At 44.1% G+C, this 21465-nt stretch overlaps 1 protein-coding gene and 1 pseudogene across 5 annotated transcripts in view; both read right to left on the bottom strand.

Annotated features, from left to right (window-relative positions):
* Positions 1-377: 377 nt before the first annotated feature.
* The window catches only part of DNMBP (dynamin binding protein), a 106085-nt gene continuing 84997 nt past the window's right edge, over positions 378-21465 (bottom strand). For all 5 annotated transcript variants that reach the window (XM_012768350.3, XM_012768358.2, XM_020280621.2 and 2 more), the window contains 11 exons: positions 19624-19771; positions 19029-19046; positions 18438-18637; positions 16548-16678; positions 15479-15583; positions 10431-10559; positions 8973-9305; positions 8392-8571; positions 6172-6370; positions 3100-3626; positions 378-1932 (listed from right to left, as the gene is read on the bottom strand). In XM_012768350.3, the coding sequence (XP_012623804.1) occupies positions 1747-1932; positions 3100-3626; positions 6172-6370; positions 8392-8571; positions 8973-9305; positions 10431-10559; positions 15479-15583; positions 16548-16678; positions 18438-18637; positions 19029-19046; positions 19624-19771 (2156 nt within the window). In that variant the 3' untranslated portion in view covers positions 378-1746. The remainder of the gene's footprint in view (positions 1933-3099; positions 3627-6171; positions 6371-8391; positions 8572-8972; positions 9306-10430; positions 10560-15478; positions 15584-16547; positions 16679-18437; positions 18638-19028; positions 19047-19623; positions 19772-21465) is intronic.
* LOC105873435 (Y-box-binding protein 1 pseudogene) lies at positions 11934-15466 on the bottom strand (annotated as a pseudogene).

The raw sequence follows: 21465 nt of genomic DNA, 5'->3' as shown, positions 1-21465 counted from the left end.
GTGTGGTCCTCAGTCCCACCTCTGCCACTTGTCCTGCCATTCCCTTCCCTGCCCTCAACCTGCCTGAACTGCTACTGAGTTGACCTTGTTTAATCTCTAGTGTTTCCACGTCTGTAATACTGGGAAAATTCTTGTCCCTTAGAGATTCCAGCTCTTCTATTATTAGAATTTTATAGTGCAAGATGGCTTAAAATAGTGTGGTTTTTACCATACAACAGGCAACCACCTGCAGCATGGACATGGTCTGAGAATATGGAAATTCTATCAAAATATTTGACAAAATGAATTCTGACCTGTTTCTTCAGTTGGCTTCTCCCATTTCCCCAGAATCGGGGGGTCACAATGGTCTGGGTAGACATGGAGGGAAATCAAGACACTTGTGGCCATTAGAAATGCTTTTATTTATAAAATAACTACTTAAATGTAAACATCTCTAAATATAAACACTCTCACAAGACTCTTGCACTGCTGCCTTCTGACCACGCTCAGCAGACACTGTGGATGGAGGAGCTCATGGGTGTCTCCCCAACTAGCCAGGAATTTAAGGCCAAATGTGCACCTGGAGGAGCAGGGCCTGGATCTTAAAGACAACATTCACAGTTCCCAGGTAGCCTTTGTATTTGGTGAAGATCTTAAAAATAGCAACCCTGCTAAAACAGAACTTCCAGGGGGAGATTCTCAGTGTAAGGGGTTACCTCGTATCTTCCCCAGACTGGCAGGAGGTGTGACAAGGCACTTTAGACTCTATTTGACCTTGAATGTTGTATCCGAAGTGTAGAGGTTGTGGTGAAATAGACAATCTTTTTTCCAAGTCTAGGATAAACTATAACACTTCTAGAATGGCTTATCCTAATCCAGATAAGTCACGTGTTATGTTTTCTGCATCTGTGGATGTGACTAAATGGATGATGGAGAAAGGCATCCATTTGCTCGTTGCAGCGCTGGTACTTTCAATGGACTGGCTAGAGCACTCATCAGTTACTGAGTCCAGGGCTAGGGGGCTACACAACGTCACCCACAGACTATAGAAAGGAAAGTTAATTGTCAGAAAAGTGTTGGTGACTGTGCCTAACAAAGACAGCTGAGCCTTTCAGATGAAGGGTCAAAGGAAAATCAAGACCCTAACCACTTCTGAAAAGCAGCGAGCAGCTGAATATTGTATAACCAATCTGGGAATGCAGTGAAAGAATATAGACAGTAGTATTTTAGGGACCTTAGAAATTGGGTAGTGTGACTGTGCTGGACACTGGAGGTGGCCCAGAAGCTCTGATCCACCAGGTTTGGCACAGTCCTGACAAACTCCTTCCCACATGCAGAAGCACAGCCCAGAAGGGCTCCCAGAGCCACAATTCCTCTCTTCATCCAAGTCAGCTGATCATGGAGCACCGGCCACCCCAAACTCAGTATGGTATAACCAATACCAACATGTTCTAATGCTATAGCACGAGGTCTTCCGATTGGAAATTTCTCACTTCCAAAGGCTGACTGCAGGGCTCACCTCTCTTCTCATGGTCACTAAATCATGTGCAAAGCCCCAGGGTCCATTTCAGCTTCTAGGAATTCTAGTGAGCATCAAGGTTGACAACCCAATCAGGGAGAGCAAGGCTCGTCCCGTGCCCCACTGTGCCGTGGTTAAGCGGATGTGGACAGGGCCTGTGTCTCAGGAGCAGGTACCCTCTCGGGAACCATTGGACCCCTGCAGACTGAAAGCAAAGGCAGCGAGGTAGGGTGGAAGGCAAAACAGGCTCAGGTGTATTCAGTTTTGCAGATATAACTGGATGGGACGTAGCCCTTCTTCCCATTAACTTCGGCCAGCCACCACTCTGTATTTCCTGTAATGTCTTTAAACTCGAGGATCTTGAGTTTCTGATTGGCTGACACACTCAGCTCATTTGGGTTTCGTGCCTTGAAGGTATAGACAGCAAAATAGACCTGTGCAAGGGAGAGAAAGTGAGTTAGGAAACAGAAAACCATTGAGAGCAACACTGTCCAAGAGAACTGTGGTGATGGGACAGAACGTTCTGCATTTGCCCTGACCACTGAGCCCTTGAAATCCAGCTAACTAGACAGAGGAACTGAGTTTTTAATTTTAACTAACTTAAATAGCTACCTATGGCTGGTGGCTACCACAATGGACAGGGCAGAAAGACAAAATTCACAACTTTTCAGTCTTTCAGATTTGCCTAAAGGGTGGAAGAAAGAATCTTCAGTTAACACAGAAGTTATGAATTAAAAAAACAAAAAACCCCAAACTATCTTCAAAGCAAGAAAGGATGTGCTGTTGGTGCCACAAAGATATGCCAAGTGCTCAGTGACAAAGGGAAGGGCAGGGACAGGAGGTGATGAGGCTAAACTGCATTCTCTGCTCAAAGTCAGGATCTAAGAAAGGTCCATTTTTCTCCCCCAACATGTCTATAACCTTTCTGGTTGGCAGGTGCAGAACTAGGAAGCCTGGGCTGTGAGCATAAGGGTCACCAGGGAAGCAAGTGTGCGCCAAGCTCCGCTGAGGATCTAGGGGAAAACTGGCTTCTGGAATCCAGATCTCAGCTAAGGCAACACTTTGACAACCCAAGATGTGACCAAGTCTTTCTCCAGGTAACTCCTCTGGAGATGAACTTAGACAAATCTTGTAACAAAACACACAAGGAAACTCACTGCTGTAAGAACAACAAATGGGTGAAGCAGAGGCGCCTCAGCTGTGAATCTGAAAGTGGCTTTAAAACATGTAGGTTTCAAATATTCAAGATAGAAAGGCTATACTCAAATCCACAAGACGGGAATAGGCCATTACAAAAAGAATGGGAAAATCAGGCAGAATTTCATTTCTAAATTCTAGAAACAAAAATAGTTATTTGAATAAAATACTAGGTTAAATAGTAGACTGAAGAATTAGCGAGTCAGAAGAATGGGAAAAGTTTTCATCAGAAATGTCCAATGACAAACCAGAAGGGGTCCAGGAATCGATGTGCAGGGTCAGCCATAGAAGGTGCCAAGGTGCTCACTCGTACAGCAGGAGTTTCCCTGTGTTCGATGACACCTGTCTGCACTCATCTCCAGGTCACCCCCCCGCCACCTGTGGCAGGCCCGGGATACACTCACCTGGTTGCCTTCTGCCTCACTGCTTTCTGGCTCATTTTTGTCTTCCAAGGCCTGGGGTGCTCTTGTACATCCTTTTATGAGGTCTTTGCCTTGCCCGTTTCGCCCTGGTATGGGGTAACCACCCATTTCTAGATGCCTAGAGTTTCGGTAGCTCCTCAGGGCGGCAGCGGGTTGGTTTGTGTCTCTGGCTGGATCTGCAGCGTCCCCTGGCATGGGCTGAGAGGCGGAGTCCAGCTCTGAAGGGCCACCCTCTGAATTACCCAGGTTCAAGGATGTGCTGAGAGTTCCTGGGTCGCATTCCCTCAGTGAGGATGCATCCTGAGGCTGCTGCTGGCAAGGCCCCGAGCTAAAGGACACGGCCATGCTGCCGGGGTTGAAGGTCAAGGTGCTGTTGCTGTTCTGCCGCAGGAACCTGGGCGAGGAGCTGCTGTGCTCTGACTCGGTGGAGGAGTGGCTGCCCACGGAGGCGTCGGAGCGGCGAGGGTTGTAGGGCTTTAGGAAGGAGCTGTACACGAAGCCTTTGGTGACTACGGGAAGGAAAAACCAACATCAAGAACTCTTAGAAGGATGGAGCGAGTGGGGAAGCAAAGCTAGGTCCTGAAAGGGCTTTAAACGTCCAATCCCAGGATTCGATGTGTGGGCAGATGAAAAGCTGAAGCTACCTGCCAGGTCCTTCTTGTTACAGCCTCGGAACACGCGTGACAAAGGGGCCTTGTGGGCAACTGAGAGGACGGTAGTAAAATCAACTGCATGCCTGGGAATGGGCATGTGAAGCAAACTTCCTACAAACTTCCTAGGATGTCACGTCACAGCTAAGGGGAAGATGTGACCAAAGTTTATGTTCAAGTACACCAAGGGTGGCCAGAGGGACTTACTGTGAGAACTCTACAGCAGGAAGCTGTCTATACTGGTAAGAATATACACATAGCGTGTGTATAGCATATGTTCACTTTATTAAATTGCCCAAGAGGATGGAGAAGGCCCTCCAGCTAAAACTGTTAAGTCACGTTGGGGACTGAGACAGTAGCCACAGGACAATTTTTTATAATTGTAACAGGCACATCTCTGTTTCCCTTGATCTCCAACGTATCTCCTGTACTCCCTGCGGCACACAGTAGCCCCTGCATAAATATCTGCCCAATGACTGGGAACCTCCTGGGCACATGGGGAGGCGAGAGGGTCTTATTACTTTACCTCTCAGGATTGAGCAGATAAAAACCCCAAGGACGGAGCAGCTTCTCAAACAGCTTGGAACTTTAAGAAGGATGTGTCTGACCCCGTCAGTGGCCGTCACCTACTATCACCCTGGGAAGCTCTATCCTCGCCCTTCCTTTCCCACTTCCAACCTCTACTATTCCAGGTAAGCAGAAGTGGGGAGAGGACAAAAAAATCCACAAGAAGCTTTTAAAGAAACCAAGAAATGCTAAAATCTTCAGTAATAAGTGGTGTGTCTGTAGATGTACAGACCCCTGTTATTTAAATTGTTTGGATTTGGGGGAGGCAGTCAAGTACATATATACCTCCCAATAGGGTTAGCACCCTATAAATAAACCCATAAATGTTTCTATAAGAAAATAGATGAGGCCGGGCGCTGTGGCTCACGCCTGTAATCCTAGCTCTTGGGAGGCCGAGGCGGGCGGATTGCTCAAGGTCAGGAGTTCAAAACCAGCCTGAGCAAGAGCGAGACCCCGTCTCTACTATAAATAGAAAGAAATTAATTGGCCAACTGATATATATATAAAAAATTAGCCGGGCATGGTGGCGCATGCCTGTAGTCCCAGCTACTCGGGAGGCTGAGGCAGAAGGATCACTGGAGCCCAGGAGTTTGAGGTTGCTGTGAGCTAGGCTGACGCCATGGCACTCACTCTAGCCTGGACAACAAAGGGAGACTCTGTCTCAAAAAAAAAAAAAAAAAAAAAAAAAAAAAAAAGAAAATAGATGAGTATGCAGAAAGAAATCCTATGATCTGCCCCAACATGGATGACCTTGGAGGACATTAAGTTAAGTGAAATAAGCCAGGCACAGAGAAACAAATACTGCATGAGCTCATTTATGTGGAATCTAAAAAAGTTGATCTCATACAAGCAGAGTAGAATAGTGGTTATCAGAAGCTGAGGAGGGGAGAGGTTAGTCAATGGGTACAAAGTTAGCTAGGAAGAATAAGTTCTAGTGTTCTATTACACAAACGGGCGACTAATAAAGTATATATTTCAAGACAGCTAGAGGAGATGATTCTGATATTACCACCATGAAGAAATGATAAATATTTGATGGATGTGGTAATTACCTTGATCATCATACAACATATATGTGTATCTGGCCATCCTATATACCCCACAGATATGTATAAATATTTCACATCATTGACAAACAAGGAACGTTCTAATGTCTTTGTATCATTCCTCCTAAAATTGACTCATCAACTTCTTTGACTCAGATAATCAAGCACTTAAAAATACACACGGCTAGTCACACCAGAAAGGATAAGCTATAATCATAAATAGTCTCAAAGCACTTTTGTCCAGGTTTTAGCAAACAAGTTCTAAAAAAATAACCTTGTTTTTCAGAGGTTTCTGGATTTTGGAACAAGGATCAATACTGAATTCTTTAAAACACATCTTTTTAAAATTGATTCCCTAAATTAGTCCTGAGATATACTGTTGTGGGGAGAAAACTAAAAAAGCAAACAAAAACCTATAGGTTTTTAATTCACACACGAAAATTTATAGAAGCTGGGAGAGGGCAGATTATTCTACGGTTTACTCAGAACAGGCTGAGAAGGACCAGGATCCCAGCAGGCAGGATTTACTGCCTGTAAGAGCTATAAAACACAGCAAGATACGTAATGAAAGCTCCTCTGGAATTTTTCAAAACAAAATACAACCCAAAACAGGTTTTGTTTCAGTAATGACCTGGGCATTACACTCACCAGAGACAGATAAAACTTTTAAGGTTACTTTTCCCTTTAATCAAAGACTCTCATGTTTTTTTCTGGCCTGGACAGGATTCAGGTATAGCCAAAACCATTCGTTCTTCATTTAGTTACATTCACCTGACAATTAAAATTCTTACCTCCATTGTCAATCAGCCAGCGGTTCTGACTGCCCATGGGGTCCTTCTTTTTGATGACACCCACCAGGTCACCTTCCAAAAGTGACACGTCCAGGTCTTGAGCAGCATTGAAGTTCCGTTCCGCCTGGAAGAGCTTCTCAGGGGGATACCTTGCCAGAAGGGAAGCCCGGAGTTCTTCTGACTGTAGCATGTAACTCGGCTGAAAGGAGATGAGAGAGGTGCCACCAACAAAAAGCCTGCCCTGGCCATTACCCCAGTGGCCGTATCTAATCCCAACATGTAGTCAGAGCCTCGGAAACAAGGCGATGACAATTAGTCATGAAACATCTAATGTGGGTAGAAGGTGGCTGAGTCAGCCCATGGGGCTAGGTAAAAATCATGGTCTCTTAGGCAATGTTTTGGTGCCTTTGGAGCTACAAGAAAACTGAACAGTCTTGCATCTGTTATCTCGTGACAAAAAATGATTAAAATGCTCCCTAAATAATCAAAACATCTAAGTAATATTACTAGGTTGGTCTTGTTTTGTTAGATGAACCTAAACAATTATCTTGACCCATCTATAAAGGTGGTAACATAAATGTCTATGTGATTATATGGAGCAAACAGCAGCAGTCTTATAGATTATGAGCCCATATAATCTGGTGCATCTTACTCTAACTTTTAAAATATAAAAGAATTGAGCTCAAAAAGAATATAAATTCAGGTAAAAAAGCAGCCAGCCATTAACTGTTTGGCTGTATTACTTTTTTCAATACATGAACAAAATTAGAGAGGCCTGACAAAACCAATATACCCTTAAATACTAACTAATCAATGTATTAATATATATTTTTTTGAGAGAGTCTCACTCTGGTACCATGGTGTCAGCCAAGATCACAGCAGCCTCAAACTCCTGGGTTCAAGCAATCCTACTGCCTCAGCCTCCCGGCATGTGCCAGCATGCCCGGCTAATTTTTGCTATATATTTTTAGTTGGCCAATTTTTTTTTTTATTATTTTTAGTAGAGATGGGGTCTGGCTCAGGCTGGTTTCAAACTCCTGACCTTGAGCGATCCTGTCTCCCAGAGTGCTAGGATTACAGGTGTGAGCCACCATGCCTGGCCAATGTATTAACCCTTTGCACTCTCTTGCTTTTTTCTCATTATCCACTCGACACTAACCACACTCAACATCCGTGTGCAAAGGGTTAATATTTTTTTTTTTTTTTTGAGACAGAGTCTCACTTTGTTGCACAGGCTAGAGTGAGTGCTGTGGCGTCAGCCTAGCTCACAGCAACCTCAAACTCCTGGGCTCAAGCGATCCTTCTGCCTCAGCCTCCCGAGTAGCTGGGACTACAGGCATGCGCCACCATGCCCGGCTAATTTTATATATATATATTAGTTGGCCAATGTATTTCTTTCTATTTATAGTAGAGACGGGGTCTTGCTCTTGCTCAGGCTGGTTTCGAACTCCTGACCTCGAGCAATCCGCCCGCCTCGGCCTCCCAGAGTGCTAGGATTACAGGCTTGAGCCACCGCGCCCGGCCCAAAGGGTTAATATTAACACTTCACTAACTCCTTTAACTGTGTGGGACTAAGATCCAAGAATACTTTTCAGAGGGCAGCTTGAAGGACATATCAAGTGTGAGAACACTACAGGTGGTCGCCATCACAGGTCAGTGGGCACGTCAGTGATGCCCAGTAAATGAGCATCTCTATTTATTATTCCCCATTTATTATGAAACACTTATATGGAGAGACAGAGCCAGGTCCTTCAATGTTGATGATGACACATTACTTGTACAGTGCTTCCTATGTGCCAGGTCATTTCTAAGTGCCTTTTATATATTAACTCATTTAAACCTCATAATAACTCTATGATGTAGGTATAATTAGCATCTGCATCTTAGAGATGGAGGAACCAAGGCACAAATGTCAGCGAGTTGTTCAAGGATACACAATAAGTGTCAGATGCCGGATGTGGTGGCACATGCCTATAGTCCCAGCTACTTGGGAGGCTGAGACAGGAGGATCCCTTGAGCCCAGGAGTTTGAGGTTGCTGTGAGCTAGGCTGACACTACAGCATTCTAGGCCCAAGCAACAGAGCAAGACTCTGTCTCAAAAACAAAAAAAAAAACCCAAAACCAGTAAATGTCAGTACCAGATTCAACCCAGGGTTCTGGCTCCAGCGTGCCCACTCGTAGCCACTAGGCCGTACTGCCCATCTCTAATTCCCTACTCACCAGGCCCAGGAGCGGCTTTCGAGCAGACTGGCGGTCAATGGCTTTCCTCTCAAATGGCTTTTTGGTAGCTGGAAGGGACTCTGGGAAGAAGGTGAAGACCTGGAGCTGCTGCAGCACTCTGCTGTGCTCCTCGTGGAAGATGGCAATAAGGTTCCCCTCCTTGCCGGCCTCTTTAAGTAACTGGAGTCCATGGGAAGAGCCGAGATAGAGGAAAGAAGAGAACACAGGTGAGAGATGCCCAGGACTGACAAAGTCTCTTAGAACCACCTGGAAGTTCCAGTTCAGCTGCAGTTTGCGGTGTGAGCTGCCAGCACGGCAGCAAGAGACAAAGCTCCCTGGGGCACTGCCAGGGCCGAGTTGGCTGGCTCTTCTAGGACTTGCTCCAGAGGGAAAGAGATGTTTAAAAAGCCACAGATTTCATGGCACCATCAAGGGATCAAGAATTCCTGACAGGCTTGTCCTAATGACACATTTAATCTATCTAGTTTGGATAATTTCTCAAACAGTGTTACTATGCATTCCCAGAAAGATACCAGGAGAGCTTCAGAGATGGCTTTCCTGAGGCGGAGTAAGGGACTCACTGAAAGCAGGGGCTTCAGCTGCTCCAGAGCCTGGTGCACGAAGTCGCAGTGGGCCTCGGCGTAGCCGTGGACGCAGCTGGTGAAGAGGCCCTGGGCGTACTGGTGGAACTTGGGCAGCTCGTCCAGCAGCTGCGCGTTCAGGGCCTCGTAGTTGTTCCGGGCAGACTGCAGCTCCTCCAGGGTCTTCTTGTCCTTCAACTTCTCTGCCCGCTCTGTGCAGTTGTAGAAGTCCAGGAGCTTGTCGAAGCGTTTCTGGACCAGCTTGTGGGGCCCTGTAAACATGCTCAGTAACTGATTTAAGGGAGAGATGACAAGCCGCTCTGTCCTCTCCTTCTGTAGGGATGAGAAAGGCACGTTGCTCAGTATCCTGTACTTGTGATTCTCCAAAACACTCCTAAGGCTGATTTTATTGTGCCAGTACCAGCTGCTTTGCTCCCAGCGTACATGCTAAGCCCATGCGTTTCCACGATGGTGTTCTACTGACCCAGCACTAGACTCGATGCTACTTACGTATTCCACAGAACTTTCCAATTGATACTTTCCACCAATTCCCACACACCAAAGAGTCTGCAAAATATGCTAATCCCAGTTTAACTCCTTAATTGTTAAATGCTAAACTGCACATTGATATGATGTGTGCATTACAAACCAGATGTAAGTTTATCTGGTAACATCTGTTACATGTAATAGGCATCTATACAGGTTGAATTTAACATAAATCTGCGGTATAGTAACTTTCACACACCCATAAAACCATTTTTAATCATAACTACTTGGTAATACTTTTCACTTTTCAAAAAAAAATTTTTTTTTTAAGACTGTCACCCAGGCTGGAGTGCAGTGGCACAATCATAGCTCACCGCAACCTCAAACTCCTGGGCTCAAGCAATCCTCCTGCCTCAGCCTCCCAAATAGCTTGAGACCACAGGTGTGTGCCACCATGCCCAGCTAATTTTTCTGTACTTGCAGAGATAGGGTCTTGTTATATTGCTCAGGCTGGTCTCAAACTCCTGGCCTCAAGTGATCCCCTTGCCTCAGCCTCCCAACGTGCTGGGATTACAGGTGTGAGCTACCATGGCTGGCTGAATTTTTCTTTCTATAGGGACAGATATTGAGGGTAGGGTATTGAACATGTAAAGAACATAAACAAGTACTTAGTAGCAACTCATTAAAAATAATTTCCTGTTAGAACACCTGTGAGCTCCCCAAGTATGCATGTCTCTAGCCTCAAGCCATCCAGAGAACTCTAAGAAACTGTCAAACCCTACCCATTTCTTTCAACTAGCAATTAAACAATCCCATATACATCTATCTACAATTTCCCAAGCAATTTGGCCCTAAAACACAACTAGTACTCCTGGTGCACAGGGCGTGTTTCTGTGGAACTGACTTTCACACGAGCTGATGTGTGAGATGACCTCGGGAAGGAGGCCAACCTTTGAAGAAAAAGTCACTTACAAAGTTTGTGAAGAGCTGGTCGCTGATGTAGCGATGCACCTTCTCAAACTGCTCCAGGTCTCGGTGTCCCCTCTCCATGCACACGTCCCACATACTCACGGCAGCCACCACTTTCACACACGCCGACTCCTGAAGCCAGTTAGAACAGACATGAGTGAGAACAAACAGAACATTCCAGCCTTTGTCATTTATCCTGTCTAGTAGGCTGGGACAAAAGGGTTGCATAATTCAAAATTTCCTCCCCAGTATAGTATTTTTGCTTTGAAACAAGCATACTCTCACAAACCATGATTTATGGGGGCACAGAAAAGTCCAAGACTTTAAATTACAGAAAAACTGGTGAGGGCTTTTGCCATCTCTTTAGCATTTCCCTATGTCCCTAAGGTGAGGGTTTCTTCATTCACCCCAAAATAAATAATCGCATTAGAACCAAGATGATTCCTACAGGATTATGACTGATGACCTCTCCTTGCTCAAGTCTTGGCTCACGCCATCACGTTCTCAGAGACGATGGCCCCAGCACCCCTGATTGGTCACCCGACTCTGGCACTCCCGAGGGTTCTTTCCTCTCTGCTGCTGCTGAATATGTGAGTGGCTACACAGTCAGCCCCTCCTGATTCATCACGACAGCTTTTTGCCTTTTTTAGTTTAAGTTTAGGGAATGTCCGTTATTTTGATATTAACACAAATAAAACCTAGAGACTAAATATTGAATTAGTATAAAGGGTAAACAAAGTCCCTAAGCTAAAACCATCAGTGCCTCATATATTGGTGTGATTTTCATTTTTATAACATTTTTAGACCTTTGTCCTTAAGTCTTGTATCTGTACATTTAAAGCCTGTGCTTTGTCAGAAAGATAAACTGGGGAATGTTCCTAATTTCTCTCCAGGGGGTGACCTAACGTGAAACATGATGTCCTCTTAATAAATTTAAAGGAATGTTGTAAAGTCCCAAAATACTCCATGCCAATGTAGATACCAGATTATTCAGTTGATGTCCCTCACTTATGTTCTTGCTGGTACTCTATTACTCAATCTATCTAACTGTATTATTTGGCAGGGCTTTTCATTTTATGTCAGTGACAAAACTGTACAACATATTCTCTTAATTTTTAATGTCAGCAGTCAGAACCAAACTGACCCATCCATAAGATGGCTGTCAATGTTACTTACATATGTCCCACCTTGAAATGCTATCCACTGTTGTTACAGAGATGAGCCTTTTAAGGGTTGGTAGCTCAGGTATTTGCTATGCATTGAGAAACACAGGGAGAAAATAGCCAACAGAGGTTATCGGAATTAGAGGGATTGTGGGAGAAAGTCTTAACAAGTGGCAAGGGAATATACTTGATAGTTGTCCCAATATTCGATTTTTTGTTTTTAGAGATGGGGTCTTGCTATGTTGCCCAGGCTGACCTCCTGGGCTCAGGTGATCCTCCTGCCTCTGCCTCCTGAGTAGCTGGGACTATAAGTGCATGTCACCACACCTGGCTCATGCCCCAATTTTTTTTTTAAATATTTAAGACCTTTATTCACAGGTGCTTTATAGTTAGTAGACTTTTTTTTTTTTTTTTTAGAAAAATCAAGTTGTAAACATATCAATTAAAAATGAAGTTCTTAAAAATCTCAACTTGAGGGAGGGGCTTGCCCGCCGCAAATGGGAATATGAACAGCAAGCAGGTTGGTTTGAGTCTTGGTTTAACAGTTCCCCCTGGTTAACAATGCTACTATCTACCTTACTAGGCCCACTCATTATGCTAATCTTAGTCCTTACTTTCGGGCCTTGTGTAATTAATAGACTAGTAGCTTTTGTGAAAGAACAGATAAACACTGTCCAGCTACTAGTATTGCAACAACAACATCAGCAGCTATGGTAAGTGCTATAGAACTAGAGCACCTAAGAGACCTTGAGGACAAGCAGGAGTGCTCGTCTGCTACCTAGAGAAAGGGGGGAATGTAGGGCAGAGGAATTTTTCCAATTGTCGGGAATGTGCTTAGGTGGGGCAATGAGAGCTAACTGCAAACTTTTGCTTCTGGTCATTGCTTGCTTGCTACACCGCTGTATGGGGAATTATGGGATGAGGTCATTGAAGCACGGGCGACTGGCCCATCAGGCAATAGAGGGCAACCAATCATTTTAAAGCTCAACGCATGATCCATGCGTGATCAGCTTGTGCGCAGCTTGTGCACCATGGGGATAAAAGGCATGCCGTTGTTCTGGTCGGGGTCCTTGCCTGTGAGAGTGGCCACTGCGTTGGTGCTCTGGGGCTTGGACCCTGGCTAGCCAGAAAATAAACCTCCTCTTGTGTGATAGCAAAAAAATAAATAAATAAATAAAATCTCAACTTGACTAGATGGGAAACAATTTAAAAACCCTTAAAGGCATATTGAGAAAAACCAGGCTTTTAAAAAAAAACATGTTAATTATTACCAAAAAAAGATGTACGTAGGTAAAAATAATAAAACCCCCATGCTGCACAGATTATGCAGATAGTTCTAGTTATCTGGTCAACGGGCAAACAGCAAGCACTTAAGGTCTTCAGCTCCAATCTTCAGTTCATTTCTCATTGCTGGAATTTCATACTCATTTCTTGTTATTGGATGACTAAATTAGATGACGTCGGGATGGTAAGCCAGCATTTGCTCAGCCTTGCCTGCTCAGCCTCGGGAGCAGATGAATTCTCAACTCTCGGGTCGGCTACTTTTGTCTTTTTCGCATCTTATGGTTTCGAGTTTTCTGGGCGTCTGCGCTGGTAACTGGTTATGGCGGTACCACACTGAGCCCTTGAAATCCAGCTAGGCAGCTGCTGACCTTGGGTCTCGTCTCCTTGATTCTCTTTATCCTCTTCACTGCTGTCCTCTCTGGGCTGTCTCTGGCGAGGAGGGCCCATGCAGAATCGTGGTCTGATACATGTTCTATCTTACTGATCTACCTTGTTCTCCTGCACCCTGGTTGTAAGGACTCTATACCACTTCTCCCTGCGCAGGATGGTTGGAAGACTGTGGTCAATGCCCACAGGGTCTCTGCACTTAGTAAGGTGGGAACCTTCGCCTGCAGTAGGGCCGGCGTTGTTGGGTCTGGCCTTGAGCATTCTCTGATTCCTCGTTCTTTTCCTCACTCTCACTATTCTGGTAAATCTGCTGGTAATTGCATGGAGGACCCCTGGCAACATGGATGGCATCCAAAATGGTCATGGTCTGCCACATATTTACTGCCCTGAACTGGAACTCCACCAGCACCTGTAATATTTGCTGCCTCTACACCTTTTCTCCTTCAACAACAGCAAACTCCACAGTCTGTCCATGTGTTACCCTGAGAAGGTACTTCCTGGGGTTATTCTTATGTGACATGTGGTTGAATGTTGCCTTGCAAGAGGACTGGCCTATCTCTAGTGACCAATCTCAGCTGCTTAATCACAAGCATCCTCATCATTTTATCCAATTGCTTGCAGCAGACACCCGCTGTAATCCACTGACCAGGTTTCATGAAGCTGTAGGGGCTAACACTAGTGCTGGACCACCACACAGACACCACTAGCTTTTTTTGATGAATATTTGGTTTTGGACTCCGTTTCAGCACTTCATCTTTATCCAACTCTTGTGCCAAATGCTTGTGATTGCAAAAAGAATCCATTTTTTTATCACATGACAATACGCTGTAGAAATGGTTTGCCTTTATGTCGTGACAGCAAAGAAATGCAAGCTTCAAGACAATTTCTCTTCTGGTGCTTATTTAACTCATGTGGTACCCCACCTGTCCAGCTTTTGGGTTTTTTTTTGGAGACAGAGTCTTGCTGTTCTGCTGCCCAGGCTAGAGTGAGTGTCGTGGCACTAGCCTAGCTCACAGCAACCTCAAACTCCTGGGCTCAAGCAATCCTTCTGCCTTACCTTCCTGAGTGGCTGGGACTACTGGTGTTCACCACCATGCCTGGCTAATTTTTTCTATATAGTTTTAGTTGTCCAGCTAATTTCTTTCTATTTTTAGTAGAGATGGGTCTCACTCTTGCTCCAGCTGTTCTCGAACTCCTGACCTAGAATGATCCTCCTGCCTCGACCTCACAGAGTGCTAGGATTACAGGCATGAGCCACAGCGCCCAGCCCAAAAGATCTCTTTTAAAGAAAGTTATTTTGTAAGATCAGATTTTCATGTGTAAGGGACGGGAGAATAGCATAGGCTTATATCATTCTATTAAATTAACAGACAAATCAGAGATAAGAATAGAAAGGATTCTAATCCTAGTTCTGACTTCATGAAGACAGCACCACCTGAAGCCAGGAAAGACCCAGGCCTACCTTATCTTCTTGGCTTCTCCAGTTCTCCAAAGCTACTTATAGTTCTAATACCTTTAGAAACCTTATATATAGCAACTTAATAAAATTGGGAGCTAAAACAATCAGAAAGCACTTCCACTAGAATATTCTCTTACTCTTACCATCTTACCCACTGCTTATTACTCTTTTTCTCTTTCCTGCTATATTCAACACTCAATCTTCAAACTGGTTTGGACAAAACAAGTGCTTCTTATATAACTAGATAGAGGAGACTTCAAGGTGTGTGTGGGAAAGGTGATGAAGACTGAAAGGAGGGTGGAAAGAGCTGGGCCACTGTAAAATTAATACAACAGGGCTGATCTTCTAAATGTTAACACACTGACCACCACGTGACTTAGGTTGGTTTTGAGCCCAGGGCGTCATGAAGCAAAACTCTGCAGTTCTTATTGTTACAGTTAATATTGACAATTTAATTCTAAAAATGTGGACTGTGCTGCATATAACTCATGCACAGAAAACAATAAAAAATAACAAATTAGAAATGATTGTTCTGTTTTAATAAAACACCATGGCCCAGGGAAAAACTTTTTGTCTAGTGTGGCAGTTAATGTGTTAACTTTAAAATAACCTCTAGGAATCCTAAAAAGGAGTGTGTGGTGGAATGACGAATCTGAGTTCAGATTACTCAGCACTAATTAAACAACACAACAGATGAACAGGACAAGGGGCAGAATTACACCCTACGTGATTCTAAGGAGGGTGACGTAGACTCTCACCCGGATATGCTGGAGGTAGAGAGACAGGTCTCGGATAAAAGACTTGATCAATCTTTCTTGCATTCGGAAGTTCTTTTCTGTTTCTTCGAATGCTTCATCTTTTATCTGTTTCAAAGTAAACAAACGCTGTTAGCAAATTTGGACTCTCCCTCAATCTATCTTATTGGCAAAAGTAGCTTTCTTAAAAGCATCTTCAATTCCAATTTTAAATCTCTGATGTTTCCCTGGATTGTACTGAATTGAGTTTAAACACCTCTAGGTGGCTTTGAAACATCTCCAAAATACATACAGGCCCTCCCACCTTCAAACTTTCTTTCCCTCTGCTCCTGAAGCAGACCCTCTGCTCTGGCCCTGCACCCTCTTTGCCATTCCCGGCACAGCTAAGTCTGCTGACCTCAGGAACCTTGAGAGGTTCCCCTGCCTGGCCCTCCCCTCTCCCTGTGCCAAACCTGTCCTCTTCCTGAAAGGCTCAGATTAAATCTCAGGCCAACATGAGCTCACTCTCATGGAGCTCTTGGTTTTCTAAATGTAACAGCATTTAGAGAAAAAAGTGCAAAACTTAGCAACTGACTATTTTCTGGCTCATATTTTCCATTAATCGTATCGTGTATGCATGGTATAGAATGACGTCTGGAGGCTTCAGGTCAACTCTCAGCATTGCTGATAAACTATCTGTTTTTCAAATCAATCTTACATTTATTTGTAACAGAAGGTATCCAATTAGGTGATCTCTTAAATCCCTTCTAGCTTAATATGTCTACAATTTTAGTTTTGTCTTCCCAAATAAATTTTAAGCTTCTTAAGTGTGTTGGAAACCACAATAATTATTTATGTCAACTAATGTGGCCTCCTAATTTGCCTTTGTACATGTTGCAAGCAGCTCACCGAGGCCCAAAGGGAGGGCTGGGGATGGACTCGCACTGTCAGTGGCTGCAGGCCCCACGTCCACCAGCTGAACAAAACCAGAGGCCCACGAGGGAACCACACCCACGGACACCAGGCGGGCTGCCCAGTGGAGCCCTGAAAAGCTGTCATACACACGCGGGGCCTTACAGTGCAGGGGTCTCACCTGCGGCGCAAAGCCAGTGAGGTGCTTCAGGTGACTGCTAACTCGGTTGGATTTCTTGATGATGGAGTGGATGTTCAGTTTGGAAATCTTCTCCATGAGGCTATCTTCATCACCCTTCCGGTACTTGAGGACTAGGGTGAGAATGGAAAAAGCACTGTCTTGAGAGTGAATCCACTAAAAAGTGAACACGAAAAGAGACTATCAACCCACACTGGGGCTGGCGCTTGTCTTCAATGAGCTTACGACTGAGCAGACAAAACATTAACCCAAATAATAATCTGCGGACAGACAGGACACCTGAGGCACAGTGGAGAGACACCGTGAGCAGCTGGGAGGAGGGCTAGGGCCAAGGAGGGAAGGTGGCAGAGCTGCGAGGGAAAGAACCTAAGATTCAGAGTCAAGGACTTCTGAGTCCAGAGCCTGGTGGGTCTGCCGCTTCATCAAGGCATGGCCTTAGATAAGCCATGTTACTTCTTTGAGCCTCATTTTCCTCTTCAGTAAAAAATAGAAAGATACTTGCCTCATAAGACCATCTTAAAAAGTTTCATATAGAAATAAGATACTCATACCCAATGGTCTCTCTCACACAGTAAAATGCTGTACAGCAGTGTTTGATTAACTTCCATGCTACCCATTAGACACCCTCTGCAGAACAGTCCAGAGATAAAGGTATAAGGGCACCAAGGGGCAGACTGGGTCGCAGCAAAAAGGCACATTCTGCTGTAGAAGAACCAACAGAAAGGGCTGGATGGCCAGAGAGCTTTAGGAGCCACAGGCAACATCTCATACTGATGTGGGTACAGGGCTGAAGTAAAGACAAAGGTAATGGTAACTTTAGATGGAAGTGGAAAGGAGCAGAAAGACAAAGAGGCTATACTATATTACAGATTCTTGAGGCCATGAATAAGTCAGGTTAGCACAGTCTCCACGCATAACTCACTGAGTGCTCAAATAGGGCCTTGAAAAGAGATTTGATGAAAGAGGAAAAAAGGCTCAGTTCATTCTGTGTTGTAAAGAAGGAGGGGTGGACAGGCAACAGATTGTACAGCATTGGGAGGGCATGTGAGGAAGGGCTCGTGCCAGGGAGGCAGGTCACGGGGGTAGGCAGGAATGGTAGGAGCCAGACAGATGGGCAAACTAGGGTTTTCTAAAAAAACACAGAAAGTGCTAACTCTAGTGGAGGCAGTAAGACATGGAGAAAACAAATCTGAGCGTGGACTGGAAAGCAGAGCCCTAAAGGATCTGACAAGGAAATCCCCCAAGCTGGAACTCTTCTGATTCATCAAGCATTTTCAAACCTGCCTTCCTCTCTCTCCAGCAAGACTCTGACTGCTACAAGCTTTATTACAGACGCCTATTTCCAATAGTCCACAGTTGTGCTTTTGTTATCATTTCTCCCCTTTTTTTCATATCACATTCCCCCAAATTCTACCACCATTTCTTCATTTCAGCCCTACTCTACCTAACATCTTGTCCAACTCTAGAGAAGTAATTCCTTTATTTATTAATTTATTTTTATTTTTTTGAGACAGGGTCTCGACTCTATCACCCTGGGTAGAGTGCAGTGGTGTGATCACAGCTCACTGCAACCTTGAATTGCTGGGCCCAAGTGACCCTTCTGCCTGGGCCTCCCAAGTAGCTAGGACTATAGGTGAGTACCACCACACTCAGCTCATTCTTTAATTATTTTTTTGTAGAAATGTGGTCTTACTGTGTTGCCCGGGATAGTCTTGAACTCCTGGACTCAAGTGACCCTCCTGCCTTGGCCTCCCAAAGTGCTGGGATTACAGGCGTGAGCCACCACGCCCAGCCTAATTATTAAGAATTCTTTTGAGAAGGAAAGCATTCTCAAAGGGCATACCTCCTTTTCAGCAATTATACTTTTCTTACCCAGATCCTTTCGACGTTTATATTCATTAATGTTAACGTTGATTTCCTTGACTGCAAGGACTGCATTGGTTAAAGGCACTTTATCTGGGTGGGATTCTGGGGTGGAATTCAGCAGCTCCATCAGCAACAGTGGGTAACGCATTACCCTCTGTACTGGTTTGATGAGGAAGGAGCCCAGGTTAATATAATTTGTGCATCCCCTATAAAAGAAGGAAAAAAAGACTCCAGTAGCTATCAATAATACAGTGCCTGTGGGTAGTATTGTTATTCTTAAGTATAGTTCTGTTCTTTTACCCTACTTTCTAATTTCATTCATTCAATAAATATTCATTCAACAAATATGTACTGGGCATCTAGTAAACAGCAGGTGCTGTCCTAGGTGCTGGGGATCTAACTGTGACTGTAAAAAGTCCCTGCTGTGGTGGAAGAGACAGGCAACAAACAAACACAGTGGTAAGTGCTATGAAAAAAATACAGCAAGGTGAGCCTACATCTAGGTTTATCTACAAAGAAAGAAAATACAGTCTTTTAAGGGTTAGGAAAAATCCTCTGAAGAAACAAGTTCCTACATCAAGTAGCAATGGAACTTACCATTCGTTGTACAGGCTCCTACAGGGCAGCGGGCAGGAAAAGAAAAGAGACAGCTTATTAGAGACATGTTGATTTTCACATTCTTCTCAGAACATACCTATTAGTTAGGGAAACAAAAATCACATGGGATAAAAAGGAAATTATGTTGATGGTGACATATCTAAAAAAACTTAGTAAGCCTCAAACTTTACTTTGATCTGCTTATCCGCACATTATACCTTTAGAGCTTGCCTCCCTAAGACCAGAAGAATCACACCCGGTGTCAAGAATGATTGTACTTTGTCTTCTCATCTGTGCTCTTATTCATTTGGCCCAGACTATCTTCCTGGCTGCTGCTTACCTGAAAATGCTAACTTAATATTTTGTATACACAGATAAAAGTGATTTAAAGAGACAAAAATAAAAGCAGGAAGCACTTAAGATGGCCATGATACATAATGGGAAAAGGATAAGTTACATAACAGGACATATATCATTTATGTTCAAAATAAGGCAGATAGATGTCATAGAAAATCAAAACGTATGCACAGGGTGACTTCTAAAAGGCAGAACTAAAGAGCTACTTCGATGGAAATGAAGTGTAGGAAACGCATACTTAAGATCTGCCAAGGAGTCCTGAAGATGCTTCTGGATCTTCTCATCCTTCTCATAGATCTCCAGCAGTGAAATGGCCTCATCGTGATTCTGGCAATAAACCTTGTACGTGCCCTCAAGCTCATCCCGGTGATCAAGAAACACAGGTCCTTTGGAATGTGCACAAACATACAGTGTTCTTAGTAACTGTCTTCTCAGTAGCCTAAATGCAAGGTACGTAGCCAAACTTTAGTAGCAATTAAATCCTATTTATTATAAGAAATAAGGGTATCCATCAAATTAATAAGAAATTTCCATGCAATAGCTTAAAGTTATAATCACATAAAAGCAAAATTTAGGGAACCATGTTATCCATGTGTTTATTTTTTAGAACACAAACACACACACACAGCCGGTGCCTGAAACAGTCTCCAGTCCCTTCCTAGTTAGGCAGAGCAAGGCATCTGCAAGCGCTGGCCCTGTAGGCATGTGGTCAGGAATCCATAGGGATCACCTTACTTTCTCATCTCCAGGGAAAATTAAAGAAGGCTCCTTCTACATACAACAGCAGTTTCTAAGTTTTTCTTTATGCATAAATTTAATACATATGACTATAAATAAAATTTATTATACTGAAATATCCATAACATAAAAAAATCCCCAATCTGTGATTTAATAACATGTACTTCCTTATAAGTCACTAAGTAACCAAATGCAACAATGAATCCAATAATCCCAATGTGTGAAAGCACACTTTCACAGTATGATGAGTGACATACACTGGTAACATTGTTTGCTTCTGGTTGAGTATTATTGAAATTACTGAACTTTCAAGATATCTGCAACAACTTAAGGTGATAGGAACATGTGACTTCAGTCGGTGACAGTCACAGGTACTGCTAATACTATGTGATTTATTCCCTATAATAAGTGTTAAGTTGTAGTTAGAAATTAGTAAAATGGGCCAGGTACGGTAGCTCATTCCTGTAATCCCAGCACTTTGGGAGGTTGAGGTAGGAGAATTGCTTAAGGCCAGGAGTTTGAGACCAGCCTGAGCAACATAGCAAGACTCCATCTCTACAAAAAATAAATCAGGTATTAACTGAGCAGCACCTAAGTGGACACATAGGTACTACAGTAATAGGGTATTGGGCAGGGGGGAGGGGGACCAGGTATGTACATACAGAATGAGTGAGATGTGTACCATCTGGGGGATGGTCATGCTGGAAACTTAGACTTGTGTGGGGAGGGGGGAAAGGGCATTTATTGAAACCTTAAAATCTGTACCCCTATAATATGCCAAAATAAATAAAAAGAAAGAAAATAAATAAATAAATAAATAAACCAGCCAGGCATGGTGGCATGTGCCTGCAGTCCCAGCTACTGGGGAGGGTGAGGCGGAAGGATTGCTTGAGCCCAGCCTGGGCAACAGAGTGAGGCCCTATCTCAAACAAACAAATAAATGGTTCTTCCTCTTGCCCTTCCTTCCTTCCCTCAGTAGACTGCATCCTTTCTCCTTCACCTCGTGGGCTCCCAGAAAAGTCCTCTCATCCTGGTTCCCCCTCAAATACGAGTTTGCTCACAGCTTGCTCTGCAACTACTCTCACCAGCTGTGCTGCACACGGCCCTCACGGAACCCCATCCCTTCCTGCCTCTGTGGTGTCGCCTGTTCTCTCTGCTGTGTCCTACAGAGGTCCCTATTCTTGCGAAGATAAGTTTCCATTTAATTTCCTTAATTACAGTTTCTTTCTGTAAGAAAGACTTGATTTTTTCCATAAACATCACCTCACGCCACCTCGTCTGCTCCTGCAGCCTGACAGACACAGCAGCGGGAGTGGGCTGGCTCCTTTTTGATCTTCACAGC

Source organism: Microcebus murinus, chromosome 14 (genome assembly GCF_040939455.1).
Source record: "Microcebus murinus isolate Inina chromosome 14, M.murinus_Inina_mat1.0, whole genome shotgun sequence".
NCBI lineage: Eukaryota > Metazoa > Chordata > Mammalia > Primates > Cheirogaleidae > Microcebus > Microcebus murinus.
Note: the sequence above shows the minus strand (reverse complement) of the source record. Positions and strands in the feature narration are given on the sequence as shown.